The sequence below is a fragment of the Somniosus microcephalus genome, chromosome 2 (genome assembly GCF_052327205.1).
Source record: "Somniosus microcephalus isolate GS21.2 chromosome 2, FLI_Smic_1.0, whole genome shotgun sequence".
NCBI lineage: Eukaryota > Metazoa > Chordata > Chondrichthyes > Squaliformes > Somniosidae > Somniosus > Somniosus microcephalus.
The window spans coordinates 343,411,605-343,425,258 of NC_140988.1; the positions used below are offsets into that span (position 1 = coordinate 343,411,605).

Consider the following 13,654-nt stretch of genomic DNA (forward strand, 5'->3'; position numbering starts at 1 on the left):
CAGCCAATGAAGTACTTTTTTGAAGTGTAGTCACTGTTGTAATGTGGGAAACGTGGCAGCCAATTTGCGCACAGCAAGTTCCCACAAACAGCAATGTGAAAATGACCAGATAATCTGTTTTTGTTATGTTGGTTGAGGGAGAAATATTGGCCAGGATAATTATTTATTTCAAAACAAGCATGCTGCACTCATCAGAAAAAAGGATAGCTCAATATAGGTTCAAATGAAGAAAGCCCTTTGGGCCATTTGATATTCTTCCAAAATGCCAATTCTACCAGCTAGCTGTGTTTTGAAGGAGACAAGTGCCCTGACTTCAATTACCCTGCCTGGCAAGCTGTTCCAGCCGTTAAGCAACATCTGTGCAAAGAAATATTTTTTGGCATCATTCCTAAACTTGCCCCTCACCACTCTGAGCCTGTAAGCACTTGCCCCAATGCCCATGGCAATATTATTCTGGGTTTACTTTATTTATCCCATATCTTAAATTCCTCTACAAGGTCCCTTCAGAAGCTAAATAGCTCTAATTTATCAGTAAGGACCTTTAAAGTCAGTTTTTATTGCTGATTTACAAACCCAGATTTTTTTGCATATTTTAGTTTTTATTTTTAGCATCAAAACCAGGAGAAATTCTGGAGAAAAAATTAAAACACAAACAGTATTCAGAGAAAATCAATAAAAATCAGTTTTATTCTGAACACTCACTAAATCACAAGAAAACAAAATAATTTGCATGATTGCTGGATTTTTTATGAATGGTATGCATTATAAAATATATTAACATGCAAACTGATAGTTTTTGCTATGATGAGAGTGTAATTTCAAGCACCGATGCTCTTGGAAAGGATGGCTGATGCCAGCTGATCCATTCTTCAACACACGCCAGTTCATCCTCACAAGGAGTACCGTTTCTCCCACTCCTTTTCCAGGCTCCCAATCTCTTACAACAGGCCCTGGACTGGTTTTCTCTTCAGACTGCAGTCTCACCTCCAAACTTTGCTGCTTGTATGCACTAAATTGTAACAGAGGGTACTTGTGCAATACATCACTGAAAAGCAGTAGCCAGTATGCAGTTAGAATATGTGTGTGTGCTGGCATTATTTGTGAACCTGATGTCGTTATCCAATTGGCTGAAATCTGCAGTGTAATTTCTAACATTTTAGAAAAGATTTTTAAACGTTACTAAGGTGTAAACTAAAACAATGTCAAGTTAAATAAAGTCAAGGCTAATAGCATAATAAACGGTGTGATCAGTACATACCTGTATGAATTTCTAAGTCGAGAGAATACTTGTGTGAAAGAAGACCATGATTTCTAATAAATGTTTCTTCACTTTCTTCACTGTGTTCAAGTTCTTCATCCTCGCTGTCCTCGCTTTGACACGAGTCATCTGTCCTTTCTTCCGATTCCCGCTTTTCATGAGTTTTGTTCACCAAAGGCAGTGGTGCAAGGTCCTTACTGCTGCACGGCTGCTCGTCGTCGAACTGGTCTGTGGAGCATCGGTGGTCATCTCTCTGCCCGTTGGTTTTACAGCTGGCGTCGTCTGTTTGGTCAGTAGCTTCTTGTTCGCGCTGAGAGTCTACGTCATTGAAGGTGATCTCAGTAAGATCGGGCAGCAGCAGTCTGAAGCATGCCTCCAGCTCTATCAAAGTGTTTTGAATTTCTTCTGACATTTCTGTTTTGAAAACAGAATTTTTTTTTATTTTTTTTTTAAACCAACTCGCAGTAACCCATTGAAACACACTCCACAAATGAAAAGACTTCAAATCTTACATCACGAAAAACCTTCAAGTGGTTTGTAATAATTAGCTGAACAAAACAGGATCAATGCCCAATATTGCCTCCTAGAACCAGTTAGCTTTTTTAAACTAGTGGATCTCCCATGGTGTTCTCAAGGCAAGTTGAAGGATAAGACAGTAGGATTATACTGTGCAAGAAGAAATGATAAAGACGTGCATTTATATATTACCTTTCACATCCTCAGCACCCCTCTCCCCAAATTGCTTTAGAAATGTACTTAGTGTTGTTATGTAGACAAACACAGCAGCCAATTTTGTACAGCCAGGTCCCACAGACAGTAATGAGATCAATGAATCTGTTTCAGTGGTGTGGATTGGGAGATGAATGGTGCCCAGGACACCAGCACTCCTTGCCTTTCATCAAAAAGTGCCATGGCCTCAGTTTAATGCTTCATCCGAAAGATGGCACCTCCGACAATGTAGCACTCCCTCCGTGCCGTTATGATGGGTCAGCCTAGATTTTGTGCTAAAGTCCTGTATTGGAGCTTCAACCCACAACCTTCTGACTCGGTGGTAAGAGTGCTATATTAAGCCAAGCTAACACTTACGATGCAAAATATATTATTCTGGTGCTAAGGTGAAGATCTATCCCTTTATGAATGCAATGTTTAATTGCTGTTAAGTAAACACTCAATAAGGTTGGAGATTAATTGCTCTTCATGCTGTATGTCAGAAACCAGCCTTCTCTTGTTTTTTTTAAAGTGTGATTGTTAAGTTCAGCAAGTCTTTACAGACATTCTGGCTCTTGCGTCATTTAAGGTATTTTAAATTGCTGAGGAACTCTGGCATTGATATTCCAAATGACTGCCTTTGTGACACAGAAATTTGCAGTGGGACACTTTTAAGTATGATGGAAAAATGAGGTGCAGAAATGCATGCAAATGTAATATTTGTATTAGCAGATATCCTGTGGCATTGCTCACAATAAATCAGGATTATATGCTGTCTTACAAAGAGAGAAGTGTTATACTAAAATATTATACAATATATTACTCTGCTCCAAGGTGAAGGTCTCTGCCTCTTTAAAGCCCATAAATTCGAATTGCTGTTAAGTAAACACTAAGTGAAGTCAGAGGTCAATTGATCTTCAGACCTCCAGGTCAGAACCTGGCATTCTTTATTTATATAAGTATGATTGTTAAGGTTAGTCAGTGGTTAAAGGCACTCTGGTTACAGTGGGCTAGAAATTGGCCTCCTTAGCACCTCCCGTTGTCAAATCTGGGGGGCGATAACGGGCCGCTAACAACTTACCGGCCGGGCACGACGAGATGAATGACTCCCGCGAAATTCGAAGAGAGGTTTGCGGCGGCGGTAAGACTTTGCGCCACGATCCCCTTCACCCGGAGATCGTGACGTCATTGCCATGTGCATCGCCCCGGTAGTGCCCCGGACCCGAACTTCGGTTCCGCCCTCTGCAGCATCGCCGGGTGATGAAACCAACAGCTGCAGGAGACGTTGATCAGGGGGTCGGGCGCTTTGGGAGTGAAAGCTAAAGGGGAGGTTGCCGAGGTAAGTACATAAATTTAAGAAATGGTTTTGCTCATTTTTTTTTTTTTTTTTTTTACTTGTCCTGGGTTGCGATCGATCAGCCCGGCACTCTGTTAAAGTGCATGGGGCTGATCAAGCCGGATCACAGCCGCTGTCGGGGACCAGCTAACTGGTCCCAATGCAGAGCCTGCAGCGATGGCCCTTCCCTTTAAAGGAGGGGAAGAGCCTCAGAACACGGCAGTGCTGCACGTCCCATGGTGCAGCACTGCACAACTACCGCACCGCCTGCATCCCTTAGCACTCCAGGAAGGAAGTGGAGCACTAAACCCAATTCCATGAAAGCTGGGGCTCATTAGCACCTGACGCTAAGTTTCCCAGCTTTCAAAAGTTACCGCCCCCAAACGTGGCGATAATGAATTTCTCCCCCCTAGGTCTATTAAAGTATTTTTATTGCTGGAGACTTTGAACATTTTAATTGAATGTCTTTGTTTCTTTTGACCTTTATTTTTTGAAGTGTGACACAGAAATTTATGTGCATCACGAAGTGTGATGGAAAAAAAGTTTGACCTACAGTTAATGCATGCTATATGCAGTGTTTTTAAAATATCAGACAGAAAAATATTAACAAAGGGGAAGTTATTCTAGTTGCAATTGAAAGTCCACATGACATAAGCCTCAGAACCGAGCACAGTTTGTTTTATGTTACAAGGGCACATGGAGTTGTACACAGTTTTCCCCACTGAACATTTAGCAGCTTAATCAATTAACCCTATCTTTTGGTTTCTTGACTCCAGGGCATTCTTAAGGAAGCCATTGCTATTAGTTTAAACAAAGCAGTATCAAAATAGCCTGGTGATAAGCAACCAAAAGCAAAACCATCTAATCCATACCAGTCCAAGATTATTTTTCTCACACCGAGACTTCAGGAGTTCAGGCGAACTAATGATGAGATTTTTAAATTATATTTAGTTCTAAGAGGCATTTTATATGTCATTATTTATATTGAATACCTTATGGTCATCTTAAGGCAATGGCCAGTTTCTAAGATCCTGATGCAACTTTATCCACAAGTACTGCAACTTTTCAAAATCCCAGTGGAAGGCACCACGTCTTCTTATATTGAATGTTTAACTATATAAAATTCAACACAAATCTGCTATCCTGCTCCTACTCCAACTCTTTCTCAAGATCTCAAAAACCAAAACTCATTATCTTCCCAAGGCTCCCTTCCTCCTACAACTTTTAGGTTGTTAAAGCCTAAGCTTGGTATCATTAGTCTCTACATCTTACTATACCACAGAGTAATAAACGTGGTCTTCTGGGGGGGTGCATAATTCAGTAGCAGCAGAGTGGGCAGAAGAGCAGAACCCAGGTCCAGCAGGTTCTCGCCCTATGGTAGGGGTAGGGACATCTGCAGACTGCCTCACTTACATCTCAGCAGCATTTTGGAGGTGTGTCTGGGTATTCCCGGGCTCTCCCAGGAATTCTGTGCTGTGTGCCCCTCCTCTATCCAGCGGTTCAGTTGTGTACCTACAATAGGGATTGATTACCTTCAAAATACCAGCCAAAGTTCCTTGCAGGGACAAAGAATTTTTCCTTACCTCACTATATGGCCTGATAAGGGTTTAGGGCACCCCCTCTCGAAGTGGCTGGTAGCAGCTTAACAAGTGTGGGTCACCCACCCCAATTATTCTAATGACCCTATTTTCATGATCTGAGATGGAGTCATGGGAAGGTCAAAGCACCTGGTGCTCCACTGCGGCCCTGAACAGGTTCACGGAAGTTCTTGCCAAGTCTTCTCTCCTACCTTTTTCAACATTAATTGGCCCTTCACATAGGTTTCTCATTTTTTTAAATTAGCACAGAATAGAAGAGGATTACTTAACATTACATTTTCCATGAGTACACTTTACTTAAATCAATAGAATCAAAAAGAAATGGAATTAGTAACACACCTGCCATTTCTTGTTCCACTCTCTTCACTTTCACTTTATTAATATTCTCCAGCCTTTTCAATCTCTCTTCCTCTCGCTTCCTGTCGGCTTGAGTTCTAGCCCGAATATCTTGGAAATCCACCTAAAATGTCAATGAAAGGAAAATAAAACACTTAATACAGTGAAGTTTAATAAAAGTGGTGCAGTGAAGCTAAGCATAATATTAAAGAGGTGAAATTCCTCTAAACACACAGAAAGCACATCACTTTTTTACATATAAAAAAATCCCTCCCGGGAACCCCCAACTTTCTGCAGGCTCAAATGCATTAGTGGGTGCATAAAGTAACACACAACTGAGTGGCCAATCCAAAAGCACAAGAATGCTACTTATCAGAAGCATTAAAAAGTAACCACCACTAAAAACAGAGCTCTGTTGGCCAGTGTAACCGTAGAGTTTGCAATTTATGGGAGAAATGCAGGGACAGTGCTGACAATGGAAATCACAATTTACAAAGCTCTGCAGATCATAGTCAACAGTGTGTGGGCAAGGAGAACTGTTTGACAATGCAGAGAGGCAACACGCTAGTAACCAGAATATGATGCAGGTGTGGGAGACTACTGGCCTATAAACTGAAGGGATAATCTGGAATAAAGTTTCTGATTGGAAGAAGATTGCCAGTATGAGAAATGAGGATGATTGGAAAAACATATGTAGAAAGACATGAATGCAAATCAAAATTAGTAAGAGGTCAAACAACCTTGTTGGAGTACCTTAGTATGCTTAACCCAAACTGATTTAGTAACCTGCTGCAATTTTAGCACAAAACGAGATACTGAAGTTGGTTGAGAACTAGTACAACAGGCCAAAAAGTGTCATGTAGAAAGATGCAGATGAGAAAGATTGAAGATTTACGATAAGTGTTCACACATACAGCCTGCAATTACAATTGACTCCGTTAACTCAAATATTTTGTAGGCAAGGTACTTTATAATAAGCTATGCATAAGACAATACAACTGTGCTGCAGTCTAAAAAGATCCATACAAATTATCTGCTCATTCAGAAAAGCAAAGAGCACAGACTGAAGAGAATTTCAGTAGCCAAAGCCAACAATCCCCTCGAAGAGCTAATAATGGAGATCATTGGCCGGGAGGCAGTACATAGCATGGGTGAAATTTAAGCAGGAGAAGAGGAACACTGTCTTGCTTTGTACAATTTAAGTATCATATTTTGTTTATGTAATTCTGCTTCAATGAACTGGCAAATGTGCCATTTTTGTTTGTGCACTCACAAAATGCCAAAGTGCACAATATATTTTTCATGTTTTTTCTGCCTTCCTGGATATGCCAGGTTATTGCTCAGTGGGGAATAAGTTGACAATCATTTTATCCTTGACACAGAAGTAGTGATTAGCTATACAGTACATCAAACTGTGCCCTGTTCAGTCCTTGATATTTTTCGGGCAAGACAAGAATTGTAACAATGGTAACAATGTTGGTTGACAAGAGCCAAATCAGAGACCATATATAAAATCCATAGGAACAAACCTAAATTTCAAACCATTATTCCTACATTGCTCAAGACTTAACACTCTGTGGTATCCTTGTTTGAGAAGGATAAACTGGGTAACTAAAGACTAGTGGGCAAACTCTTAGAATTTACATTTAGGGCTAAAATTAGTCAGCATTTAGAAATACATGGGTTAATCAAGGACAGGCAGTACAGATTAATTAAAATCAAATCTGCCTGACAGATTTAGTAAAGTTTTTGGAAGAGGTGACCAATTGGATGGATGAAGAGAACGCAGCAAATGTGGTGTATATGAATTTTCAAAAGGCATTCAATAAAGTGCCTCAAAAGGCTCGTTTCAAAAGAGGAAATGTAGTAGCATGGATAGAAAGTTGGTTGACGGATAAGAGACAAAAAGTTAATTCAGACAGAATTTACTGTAAAAAGAATGGTGAGACTAATGCCACATCGTTATTTATGCGCAAATCGCTCAGAAACTACAGGCGAGCGCAGTTAAACACGAAAATCAGGAAGCTGCTGTCCGTGATTGCTCAGTGCATATACAGGAGAGCTAACCAAGTTAGTAACAATACTGTGCAGGAAGAATTCCTAGAGTGCATACGGGATGGTTTCCTGGACCAATATGTCGAGGAACCAACTAGAGATCAGGACATCTTAGACTGGGTATTATGGAATGAGAAAGGATTAATTAGCAATCTTGTTGTGCGAGGCCCCTTGGGGAGGAGCGATCATAATATGATAGAATTCTTCATTAAGATGGAGAGTGAAGTATTTGACTCTACTTCACTCTCCATCTTAATGAAGAATTCTATCATATTATGATCGCTCCTCCCCAAGGGGACTCATGAAATTTATACTAAATCATCATTTAGCATTATAGAAAATAGTGTTTCCACACTCATCCCACAAAATAGGTCCATTTTATTTCGTTTTATTGAACTATATAAATGCGTTCTTTCCACATAAGCTGCTGGAATATCCAGGGCCTCCGCTCCTCAACTTTTGGGATGAAGAGTACAGACCCTGAATTCCTAAAAGCTATAAAAGACATTGATATAATTGTGTTAACAGAAACATGGTGCCAAAAGGACATGCCGACCCACTGTCCCCCAATGTACCATGAAATTATTGTGCCTTCAGTAAAGAACATTAAGACACGCAAGGGCAGAACCTCCGGGGGAATCCTGGTGTGGTATAAAGGAGAACTGAACAAACACATCTCACCGATAAAACAGGGAAAATCACACGTATGGCTAAAATTAGATAAAAATATAGGAATAGCAAAAAACGATGTTTACTTATGTGCGATCTACATACCTCCAATAGAATCGCCATATTTTGAAGAGGAGATATTTGACACTCTCCACATGGAAATCAGCCATTTCCAGGCCCAAGGAAAGGTGCTACTATGTGGGGACCTAAATGCAAGGACAGGATGTGAACCTGACTTCATAGACCCACAGGGCAACAACCATGTGTTTGGCCAGACCCCTCTATATGTCACACCAGCCATCGCAAACCGAAACAACCTCGATTGTGAAATAAATAAAAGCGGTAGGGAGGTAGTGCAACTCTGCCGAGCCTTAGGCCTGTACATAGTTAACGGTAGGTTCAGAGGGGACTCCTTAGGGAGACTCACATATTCCTCAACTCTTGGGTCTAGTGTGGTGGATTATACAATCACTGACCTGGACCCCTGCGATATCAACGCATTCACTGTCAGGCAGCAATCCCCCCTCTCAGACCATAACCAAATAAATGTGTACCTTAAACTTTCTGCCCAAACTACAGACACAAAAAAGGAACCCAGTAAGCTACATAAAATAAACCAGACATACAGATGGGCCCCAGACAGTGGAGATAAATTCATCACAGCACTAAATTCACCTGATCTCACAAGTAAAATTTCAAAATTTAAAGAAAATCTATATGAGATCACCAGAGATGGGGTAAACATGGCCATAGAGGATATAAATATGATCTTTCATGAGGCAGCTGTAAAAGCCGACCTCGTGAAACAGAAGAGGAAGAGTCACAAAAGACAAAATAAAAATAAGAAATGGTTTGACCACGAATGCAAAAATGCCAGAAAAGACCTGAGAAAAATATCAAACCAAAAGCATCGCCAACCAAACAATCCGGACCTACGTACTAGATACAATGAAACCCTCAAAAGATATAAACACACCATTAGGAACAAAACACAAAACTATACCCACAAAATACTAGAAGAAATTGAAAACTCCACCAACCCAAAACAATTCTGGGAAATGTGGAATAACCTGAGTACAACACAATTGCAAGCATTACCAATCCAAGATGGCGACATCTGGAGAACACATTTTGAAAACCTCTACAAAGACATCCCAATAAACGAAACAAACCCAAGTCAACATCAGGTCACAGAAAAACTCCACACATTAGAAGCAACAATCAAAGACAACCAAAACCCTCTAGACTCTCCAATCACATGGAAAGAAATGGCCACAAAAACAAAATCTCTCCACCTAAAGAAAGCCTGTGGCCCAGACAACATCAAAAATGAAATGCTCAAGTTCAGCAATATGGAGATGCAGGGTGCGGTACTCAAATTATTCAACATCATATTACGTTCAGGCTGTTTTCCCGATATCTGGTGCCAAGGACTAATCTCCCCCATATATAAAAGCGGAAACAAATCAGACCCAAATAACTACCGCGGCATCTGTGTCAACAGTTGTCTAGGGAAGTTATTCTGCAGTATTCTAAATAGTAGATTACTTGATTTTCTTAACAAACATAATATCCTCAGAAAAAACCAAATAGGCTTTCTCCCAAAACACCGCACCGCCGACCATATCTATACCCTTCACACCCTCATTGAAAAACATATACACCAAACAAAAAATGGGAAAATATTCGCCTGTTTCATCGACTTCAAGAAAGCCTTTGACTCTATATGGCACGAAGGGCTCTATTATAAACTTCTTCAATGTGGAATAGGGGGCAAAGTCTATGACCTTATTAAATCAATGTATCTGAAAAACAAATGCGGGGTCAAAATTGGAGACAAACGCACCGATTTCTTCACCCAGAGAAGAGGCGTCCGGCAGGGCTGCAATTTGAGCCCGACCCTGTTCAACATATACATAAATGAATTAGCAGACATGCTGGAGCAAAGCGAGTCACCAGGTCTCCGTCTCCTGGATGGAGAAGTGAAATCCCTGTTCTATGCGGACGACCTGGTTCTGCTGTCTCCCACAGAACAGGGATTACAGCAACAACTAGACCTACTCGACAAATACTGCCAAAATTGGGCTCTAACAGTAAATCTAAAGAAAACCAACATCATGATTTTTCAAAAAAGGCCCAGATGTCAGGAAAACAAATACCAGTTTACCCTCAGTGATATCACTATAGGACACACTATGAGCTACACCTACCTTGGTCTAACTATTACAGCATCAGGGAGCTTCAGCATAGCAGTGAATGCACTAAAAGAAAAAGCCCAAAGAGCCCTATATGCAATAAAAAGAAAATTCTACAACATCCAAATCCCAATCAAAATCTGGCTCAAAATATTTGACAGCATAATCCTGCCCATTGCACTGTACGGTAGTGAAGTATGGGGCCCGCTAAATCACCAAAGCTACACTAAATGGGAAAAACATACAATAGAAGCCCTACATGCAGAATTCTGCCGAAGCATCCTTCGCACCCAAAGAAAAACGCCAACAAATGCATGCAGAGCCGAACTAGGCAGATACCCACTGATAATAAACATCCAAAAACGAGCACTAAACTTCCTAAATCACCTCAAATCTAGCTCCCCAGACACCCTTCATTTCAAAGCCTTTCAGACCCAAGAGCTAAACCCAGAAAAGAGTCCCCTGAGTCAGCTGCTACGGAAACTAAGTACTCAGCCGGACCCTGACCAGCCCCAGACCAACACAGCCGTCCAAACACCAATCCGAGTGAACCAAATCATTAAAAAATGCAAAGAAACCTACCTGGAACATTGGAACAAAATAACCGAAAGCCAAAGCAGATTAGAATGTTACCGGGCCCTAAAAAGAGAATATAAACTGGCAGACTACCTCACGACCATCAGAGACACAAAACAGAGACAGACCCTCACCAGGTACAGACTAAGCGACCACCAACTGGAAATTGAAAAAGGCAGATACAAGAAATCCTGGCAGCCTAGAGAGAATAGAATATGCGATCAATGTCTGGCTGGCGAGGTTGAAACAGAAATGCATTTCCTCCTAAAATGCAAAAAATTCAACACATCAAGAAACATATTATTCAACAAGCTAAGCCAAACAACCCCAGATTTCAAGGAATTGGATGATCTGTCAAAATTGAGATTAGTCCTAGGAGAAGGAGACAGACCATACCTTGGGGCCAAATATGTAACAACATGTCACAACCTGAGGACTGTTTAAAATTAAGACTGTTTAAAATTAATATTGAACGTACCAAATGAAGTACAAAGACTGTTTAAAATTAATATTGTTTAAAAGTAATATTGTATGTACCCAACAAATGTCAAATCGATTGACACCTACAGAATGTTGGAAAACTGTACCTTTTTGCTATGTAAGCTTTGGCAATATGGTTCTCTGTAAACTTTCATGCCAATAAAGCATTTTAATTGGAATTGGAAATTGGAATTGGACTACGGTCCTGAATTTAAATAAAGGAAATTACGATGGTATGAGGCGCGAGTTGGCTAGGATGGGTTGGGGAGCGTTACTTAAAGGGTTGATGGTGGATACGCAATGGCAAACATTTAAAGATCACATGGATGAACTACAGAATTTGTTCATCCCTGTTTGGCATAAAAATAAAACAAAAAAGGTGACTCAACCGTGGCTAACAAGGGAAATTAGGGGTAGCATAAGATCCAAGGAGAGGACATATAATTTGGCCATAAAAAGCAGCAAACCCGAGGATTGGGAGCAGTTTAGGATTCAGCAAAGGAGGACAAAGGGATTAATTAAGAGGGGGAAAATAGAATATGAGAGTAAGCTTTCAGGGAACATAAAAACTGATTGTAAAAGCTTCTATAGATATGTGAAGAGAAAAAGATTGGTGAAGTCAAGCGTAGGTCCCTTGCAGTCAGAATCAGGGGAATTTATAATGGGGAACAAAGAAATGGCAGACCAATTAAATACATACTTTGGTTCTGTCTTCACAAAGGAGGACACAAATAACCTCCCAGAGATGTTGGGGAACATAGGGTCTAATGAGAGGGAGACATTGAATGAAATCAATATTTGTAGGGAAATGGTGTTAGGGAAATTGATGGGATTGAAGGCCAATAAATCCCCAGGGCCTGATAATCTACATCCTAGGGCACTTAAGGAAGTGGCCCTAGAAATAGTAGATGCATTGCTGGTCATCTTCCAAAATTCTATAGATTCTGGAACAGTTCCCATGGATTGGAGGGTAGCTAATGTTACCCCACTATTTAAAAAAGGTGGTAGAGAGAAAACGGGGAATTATAGACCTGTAAGTCTGACATCGGTATAGGGGAAATGCTAGAGTCCATTATAAAAGATGTAATAGCAGAGCACTTGGAAAACAGTGACAGGATCGGTCAAAGTCAACATGGATTTACAAAAGGTAAATCATGCTTGACTAATCTACTGGAATTTTTTGAGGATGTAACTGGTAGAATAGATAAGGGAGAACCAGTGGATGTGGTGTATTTGGACTTTCAAAAGGCTTTCGATAAGGTCCCGCATAAGAGATTAGCGTGTAAAGTTAAGGCACATGGGATTGGGGGCAAGGTACTGACTTGGATAGAGAACTGGTTGGCAGACAAGAAGCAAAGAGTTTGAATAAACGGGTCTTTTTCTGAGTGGCAGGCAGTGACTAGTGGGGTACCGCAGGGATCGGTGCTAGGACCCCAGCTATTCACAATATATATTAATGATCTAAATGAGGGAACTAGATGTAATATCTCCAAGTTTGCAGACGACACAAAGCTGGGTGGGCGTGTGTTCTGTGAGGAGGATGCAGAGAAACTCCAGTATGATTTGGACAGGTTGGGTGATTATACTGCATCTGCCATGCATCTGCCCAATGTGGATAAATGCAAGGTTATCCACTTTGGTGGCAAAAACAGGAAGACAGGTTATTATCTGAACGGCAATAGATTGGGAAAAGGGGAAGTGCAACGAGACCTGGGTGTCCTTGTGCACCAGTCGCTGAAGGTAAGCATGCAGGTGCAGCAGGCGGTTAAGGCGGCAAATGGTATGTTGGCCTTCATAGCATAAGGATTTGAGTAGAGGAGCAAGGATGTCTTGCTGCAGTTGTACAGGGCCTTGGTGAGACCACACCTTGAGTATTGTGTGCAGTTTTGGTCGCCTTATCTGAGGAAGGATGTTCTTGCCATGGAGGGAGTGCAGCGAAGATTCACGAGACTGATACCTGGGATGGCAGGAATGATGTATGGAGAGAGATTGGGTCGATTAGGCTTATATTCGCTAGAGTTTAGAAGAATGAGAGGGGATCTCATTGAAACTTATAAAATTCTAACAGGACTAGACAGACTAGATGCAGGAAGGATGTTCCCGATGGCAGGGGAGTCCAGAACCAGGGGTCACAGTCTAAAGATAAGGGGTAAGCCATTTAGGACAGAGATGAGGAGGAATTTCTTCACCCAGAAAGTGGTGAACCTGTGGCATTCTCTACCACAGAAGGCAGTTGAGGTCAATTCATTAAATATATTCAAGAAGGAGTTAGATATATTTCTTAAGGCTAAAGGGATCAAAGGATATGGGGAGAAGGCAGGGACAGGGTACTGAATTTGGATGATCAGCTATGATCTCATTAAATAGCGGAACAAGCTCGAGGGGTCGAATGGCCTACTCCTGCTCCTATCTTCTATGTTTCTATGTGATGTGTCGCCCCAAC

At 41.1% G+C, this 13,654-nt stretch overlaps 1 protein-coding gene across 3 annotated transcripts in view; it reads right to left on the reverse strand.

The window, feature by feature from the left end:
* Positions 1 to 13,654, reverse strand: part of uvssa (UV-stimulated scaffold protein A) — a 110,056-nt gene that overhangs the window by 82,864 nt on the left and 13,538 nt on the right. For all 3 annotated transcript variants that reach the window (XM_085975456.1, XM_085975453.1, XM_085975455.1), the window contains exons 4-5: positions 5,240 to 5,360; positions 1,259 to 1,672 (exon numbers count right to left, since the gene is read on the reverse strand). In XM_085975456.1, coding sequence (XP_085831582.1) covers positions 1,259 to 1,672; positions 5,240 to 5,360 — 535 coding nt within the window. The remainder of the gene's footprint in view (positions 1 to 1,258; positions 1,673 to 5,239; positions 5,361 to 13,654) is intronic.